The sequence below is a fragment of the Scyliorhinus canicula genome, chromosome 2, assembly GCF_902713615.1.
Source record: "Scyliorhinus canicula chromosome 2, sScyCan1.1, whole genome shotgun sequence".
Classification (NCBI taxonomy): Eukaryota; Metazoa; Chordata; class Chondrichthyes; order Carcharhiniformes; family Scyliorhinidae; genus Scyliorhinus; species Scyliorhinus canicula.
The window spans coordinates 235,026,283-235,033,247 of record NC_052147.1 but is presented as its reverse complement, the minus strand read 5'-3'; the positions used below and the strand labels follow the sequence as shown (position 1 = coordinate 235,033,247).

General features: G+C 45.6%; 1 protein-coding gene across 4 annotated transcripts in view; it reads left to right on the top strand.

Annotated features, from left to right (window-relative positions):
• Positions 1-4,190: 4,190 nt before the first annotated feature.
• The window catches only part of steap3 (STEAP family member 3, metalloreductase), a 54,964-nt gene continuing 52,189 nt past the window's right edge, over positions 4,191-6,965 (top strand). Inside the window, exon 1 of one of the 4 annotated variants that reach the window (XM_038789830.1) lies at positions 4,191-4,325. Coding sequence is in view for 1 of the 4 variants with exons in the window: in XM_038789829.1 (XP_038645757.1) it covers positions 4,275-4,325 (51 nt within the window). In the remaining 3 variants the exon portion in view is untranslated. The remainder of the gene's footprint in view (positions 4,326-6,965) is intronic. The other 3 variants (XM_038789832.1, XM_038789829.1, XM_038789831.1) reach the window with 3 other exon arrangements.

The window sequence follows — 6,965 nt, the reverse complement described above, 5'->3', positions numbered from 1 at the left end:
TTTCCTTTATGATAATAATCTTTATTGTCACAAGTGGGTTTACATTAACACTGCAATGAAGTTACTGTGAATAGCCCCTAGTTGCTACATTCCGGCGCCTGTTTGTGTGCATAGAGGGAGAATTCAGAATATCCAAATGACCTAATAGCACGTCTTTCTGGACTTGTGGAAGGAAACCGGAGCACCGGAGGAAACCCACGCAGGGGAGAATGTGCAGACTCCGCACAGACAGTGACCCAAGCTGGGTATCGAACCTAGGACCCTGGTGCTGAGAAACCATAGTGCCAACCACTATGCCACTGTGCTGCCCTACCCTGTGATTCTTGTTAGCTAACTAATCTTCTATCCATGCTGATATAGGCTATAAACAAAACAAAGTGATCCCACAACCATTGGAAAAGATCAAAACTCTGTGCTCCTATCACAATGAAACAATTACCGGGATGGGGAATGCTCTACAAATATCCCCATCTCAATGATAGTCGGGTCAACACTTCAGTGCACAAGAGAAAACTGAAAAATTTGCATCCACCTTCATGAGCTAAGATTTTGCATCATAACTTTTGATGTCACACCTTATCAAATGCTTTATGGAAATCCAAATACAGCACATCTACAGATTCCCCTTTATCCAACTTGCTTATTATTTCCTCCAAGATGTGAAGGCCAGACATTCTCACCTCATATCTGGAATTTGGCTCTTTTGTCCATATTTGGACCAACACTGCAATGAGGTTTGGAGTTGAGTGGTCATGCCAAAAACCAAACTGAGCGTCAGTGAACAGGTTATTGCTGAATAAGTGCTGCTTTTTCATATTGTCGGCAAAGCTTTCTATCACTTTGCCGATGATTTTAAGTAGACTGCTGGGGCGTTAATTGGTTGGATTTGACCTGCTTTTTCTGGTTGGAGTTTGTCAGGGCCCATATCCATTGCCTTTAGCTATTTCTATAAAGCACGTGAAGTGAATTGAATTTGCCTGAAGGCTAGCATCTGTGATGCTGGGAACCTCAGGATGAGGCTGAGGTGAATCATCCACCCAACATTTTGGCTGAAGGTGGTTGCAAATGCTTCAGTCTTCTCTTTTGCACTGAAGTGCTTGGACCTCCTATTATTGAGATATTCGTGGAGCCTCCCCTTCCTGGCAGTTGCTTAATTGTCCATGACCATTCCCGACTGGCTGTGGTAGGAATATAGAATTTTGATATGATCTTTCGGTTGTGAGATGTCTTTGTTTCGTTTGTAGCTTGCTGCATGCACTGTTTATTTTGTATGTAGTCCTCTGTTGTTGCTTCACCTGCTGGCACGTCATTTTAAGTATGGCTAGTAATGATCCTGTTCCTGGCATGTTGTCCTTTATTCCTCATTGAACCAGGGTAAGCCCCCTTCCCTGATGGTAATCATAGAGTAAGGGATCTGTCAGGCCATGAAATTTCAGGTAGTGGTCATTTTTTTGTTTGCTTTTTGCAAAAATATACTTTATCCGTAAAATATCTAACAGAACACTACAAATATTTCCAAAGGCCTTCTCAGAAAATGAAATAATATTCAGGTTTTTTACATAGATCATATTACACTCTGGGGTGCTTCAAGACAACTGTGGTACATGTAATATTCCAGGGGCTGGTTTAGCACAGTGGGCTAACAGCTGGTTTACAAGTAGCCTTACATTAACACTGCAATAAAGTGACTGAAAAGTGGGATCGATTCAGAACAGACCTATGAAATCAAAACATGGCATCCATGAGACCCTGTGGGCTATCTGCAGAAGCAGGGTTCAATTCCCGTACCAGCCTCCCCGAACAGGTGCCAGAATTTGGCGACTAGGGGCTTTTCACTTTTTAAAAATTTTTCACGGCTGGTTTAGCTCAGTGAGCTGGACAGCTGGTTTGTAATGCAGAACAGGGCCAGCAACACAGGTTCAATTCCCGGACCAGCTTACCTGAACAGGAGCGGAATGTGGCGACAAGGGGCTTTTCACAGTAACTTCATACTTGTGACAATAAAAGGTTATTATTATATTCACCATGTACATTCAATGTGAGTCATACAATTTCCAGCCCCTCGGTACAGTATGGCTGCAAAGTTTTTGATAGCGACCTTTTTCTATTGCGCCTCTGTGACCGGATACAATCCTGCTGCTGCAGATAGCCCACAGGGTCTCATGGATGCCATGTTTTGATTTGATAGGTCTGTTCTGAATTGATTGCACTTTTCACAGTAACTTTATTGCAGTGTTAATGTAAGCCTACTTGTGACAATAAAGGTTATTAATAAAGATAATTAACTTGTTTGTATTGCTACATATCACGATCAAGGATGACCTCAGTGAACTCAATATTTCATGAAAAAAAAGTTAAAAACCTCATTGGACTGGGGATGCATGGGGTGCAATGGTTAGCACTACTGCCTCATGGCAAGGACCCGGGTTTGATCCTGGCCCCGGGTCAATGTCAGTGTGGAACAAAGAAAAGTACAACAGAGGAACAGGCCATTTGGCCCGTCAAGCCTGCGTCAACCATGCTGCCTGTCTAACCTAAAACCTTCCACACTTCCGGGGTCATATCCCTCTATTCCCATCTTATTCATGTCTTTTTTAAGACACCCCTTAAATGTCACTATCATACTTCCACCACCTCCTGCGGCAGCGAGTTCCACGGCATGCTTGCCTTCATTGGTTGGGGCATTGAGTATAAAAATTGGGAAGTCATGCTGCAGCTGTATAGACCCTTAGTTAGGCCCACACTTGGAATATAGTGTTCAATTCTGGTTGCCACAGTTTGCACATTCTCCCTGTGTGTCTGCGGGGACCCCTGAACCCAAAGATGTGCATGGTAGGTGGATTGGCCGCGCTAAATTGCCCCTTAATTTAAAAAAAACTCATTTAACAATAACTAGTTTCTACACTGAAGTTTCGACACTGAGACTGAGAACGGAAGTTCCCAATTCAATGATTTCCAACTGAATACAGTCTGGGGGATCTGAACAGCACACTCTCTGGAGAAGCATAGAATCACTTGACAGCAATTTATGGATTTCTGCAACTGCACATGCCAGAATTTGCTGTCAGCTTCGGAGAGGTAAGAGTGGCAGACACTGTCAGCTTCACTATCGTTACTAGCACAAAATCCGGGCGATTGCTAAATGGGGCTGGTTTAGCTCACCAGGCTAAATCGCTGGCTTTTAAAGCAGACCAAGCAGGCCAGCAACACGGTTCAATTCCCGTACCAGCCTCCCCGGACAGGTGCCGGAATGTGGCGACTAGGGGCTTTTCACAGTAACTTCATTGAAGCCTACTTGTGACAATAAGTGATTTTCAATTTTTCAATTTTCAATTTCAAATGTCCCTCACGTGGCTGGGTTATCACTGTGGTCAGTTTAAGGATGCCCGGCATGGACTCCAAGTTAAGGCAGAAAGCCCATAGTGTCAACATCAATCTAATTGAGCGGGGGGGGGTCAGGGGGGTCTTGCACCCACCTTGCACCGAACCTTCTAACCTGCATTGAGATATGGGCTGGAGTCGACCTCCTGACATGCTGTCAGTGTTGCCAGTCTCAATATCACCACCCAAACCCATTGTGGTGAACCACTGTGTGCACCTGTATTAGGGGATGTAAGGTAGGATCTGCACTACAGGTTCGCCGGTAGCCCCTGCCGGCTTGCTCCGCCCACAAGGAGCCACCTGCCGGCTTGCTCCGCCCACAAGGAGCCATATGAATATGCGTGTCCTCCATTGATCAGACATTTTGCCAGCTACAGTAGGAGGCCACGTATCTGACTGTAATAAAGCCACAGTTGTACCAATCTGAGTCTTTTGTGCAATTGATCATGCATCAACCCATGCTCTGCAGATTAAAATTCAACCCTTTGTCTTGGGAAACAGACAGTTTCACAGCTTGGGAGTCCTACCTCTGCGCTGAATTTCCATAACCTCTCCCGTGGAGGCTGCCTCCCTTATCAGTGCCTTGGGCTGTTTTACTTGGTGAGGAAGGTGCTATAGAAATGCAAGTTGTTTATATTTCTGTTTGGCTTGCTGGGGATGGGGGATGAACAGTAAAATAAAAGCTTTGCAAATACCGTTTTGGGGGTTTTTTTTGGCAGTATACTCTGGGCGGAACTCACGAAAACGTGACATTGTGGGTCTCTGTGATAACCATTAATGAGTGAAAGGAGGTGGGGTGTTGATAAGGGTTGACAATTGGGTTTTCGTCTAATCGTGTGGTGCCCAGGCACTGGCAGGAGGGAGGTGCCTGGGGAGCGAGTGTAGTAAGTCACATGATAACCTTCATTCCACTCGCATCAAGTACACAGGCAAAGTATAAGCAAGTAAGTAAAAGTTAAAATGCCCCTTGTGAGTGCGCGGTGTCAATATGGTATTGCATTTACTGCTGCAGACTGAGTTGAGATTCTGGGCTTTCTGCATGCGGACGGGTTTAGTTCCAGGTTCTGGCTGCCGGAGACCAGGGAATTGAGATCTGCCCGTTCCGCGCTCATGAATTGAAGTTGGAGGAAGTCTGGTGTCCGCGGGAACCTTCCCACAAAAAAACAGATCAGCAGGAGCACCCCCCCCCCCCAAAAAACAGATCAGCAGGAGCACCCCCCCCCCCAAAACCTTTTGCAGGTTATTGGGAGGAGGAGGGAGGGGGGGGGGGGGTGCTCTGTTTAAGGCGGCCGCTCTTTCCCGGGCGCCAAGCAGCTGGAAAGTCAAACACAAGTTTACCTCGGGGAAGATACGCGGCCCACTCCGGCAGCAAAAAAAAGCTGCTAACTCCGGAGCGGCCCATGTGTCCAGGAGCCACGCACAGGACATGTTGACACCCTTGCTATTTTGAAACTTGTATGGTCACGCGCGCGAATTAGTTTATTTGAAGTTTGCTGCCCAGATGGAACCATAGCGCGGTGTCGTTGTGGGCTGGACAGGAAAAACCAAAAAGTGCTGAAGGGGTACACTTCCCGTGACAGGATTAGTAATGGTCAGTTCCGTGTGATGTCTTTGAGTTGCAGGGCAGCTGTATGATGAGTTTTCTCTACAGTATATTTTGTAAACTAATGTAGGGTCTTATAGGGGGGAGTAGGTAGGGTGACATAGTGGTTAGAATCATAGAATCCCTACAATGCAGAGGGGGCCATTCGGCCCATTGAGTCTGCACCAACCCTTTGAATGCCCATACTACCTTAATTTATCATGGCCAATCCACCTAACTGCGACCTCACAGCGCCAGGGACCCGGGTTCAATTCCCACCTCTGGCGACTGTGGAGTTTGCACTTTCTCCCCCTGTCTGTGGCAGTTGCTTCCGAGTGCTCCGGTTTCCTCCCACTGTCCAAAGATGCAGGTTAGGTAGATTGGCCACGCTAAATTGTTGCTTAAGTGTCCAAAAGGTTGGGTAGAGTTACTGGGATAGAGTGGAGGCATGGACTTAGGTCCCAATAGTTGGCGCAGACTCGATGGGCAGAATGTCCTCCTTCTGCACTGTAGGGATTTCTGCTTTGGCATTATTCGCGCAGAGATCCCAGAAAGGCTATGTTCTCGGGGCACTAAATGTGCCCTATTAACGTGGAGCAAGTCATCCATCTAAACACCCGCCCCGCTCCCCAGCCCATCCTACAATTAAATGAAATAAGGACTGATCTGTGACTTAAACTTCATATACCAGCCTTTGCCCTGTGATATTAGGATAATAAAAATATATTATAAGATTTAAAATTAATCTAATGTCAGCTGCTGAACTTTTCTCACCCTTTGTGTCACTCCAGAAGATCAGGCTCTATTTTTTAAAAAACCTATGCCACCTAGTCTTAGACACCTCCAACAGTCGATAATTTCTTTTGGTGCACCTTGATACCTTGAAAATGTTGATCAAATCAAAATTCCAGAAAATACAATGCGAGTTTGTGTCCTCTCTCCTTGTAATTTAAACCTTTGCTGGATATCAATGTGGTAAACTACACTGCATTTGCTCCAAGGCCAAAATATTTTTCCTGAGGCGTGTACCCAGAATTGCTTGTGGGGTGTGGCCTTCATACAACTTTTGAAGGCTGGTTTAGCTCACTTAGCTAGATAGCTGGTTCGTGATGGAGCAAGGCCTGCAGCACGGGTTCAATTCCCATACTGGCTGAGCTTAGTCATGAAGGCTCCACCGGATGTGTGGTGATCCTCAGGTTAAACCACCACCAGTCAGCTCTCTCTGCTCAAAGATCGTAAAATAGTTTGGGTTGTAGGTAAAAGTTTTAGGATGACAGAACTTGGCTGAAAGAGAAAACAAATATATCACATGCACAACTAAGTTGATTTGGTTTTGGAATTTTTGGACTGTAAAATGACCTGATTTCAGAAGTGCAGTGCAATTTGGTCAAGTTTATAGAAGATTTCTACATGAAACAGAAAATAGGTGCAGGAGTAGCCATTCAGCCCTTTGAGGCTGCATCACCATTAATATAATCATAGCTGATCAGGGGCTGTTTAGCACAGGGCTAAATCGCTGGCTTTGAAAGCAGACCAAGCAGGCCAGCAGCACGGTTCGATTCCCGTAATAGCCTCCCCGAACAGGCGCCGGAATGTGACGACTAGGGGCTTTTCACAGTAACTTCATTTGAAGCCTACTCATGACAATAAGCGATTTTCATTTCATTTTCATTTCAAATGCAGTATTCCACTCTAGCTTTCTCTCAATACCCCTTGATTCCTTTAGCCGCAAGGGCCACGTCCAGCTCCCGCTTGAATATATCCAACAAACTGTCTCCAACAGCTTCCTGTGGTAGAGAATTCCACAAGTTCACAACTCTGAGGGAAGATGTTCTTTTTTCATCTCAGTCCTGAATAGCTTACCCGCTATTCTTAGGCCATGAGCCCTAGTTCTGGACGTCCCCAACATCGGAAACATTCTTCACACATCTAGCATGTCCAGTCCCACCAAGATTTTATAGGTTTCTATGAGATCCCCTCTCATTCTTCTAAACTCCAGTGA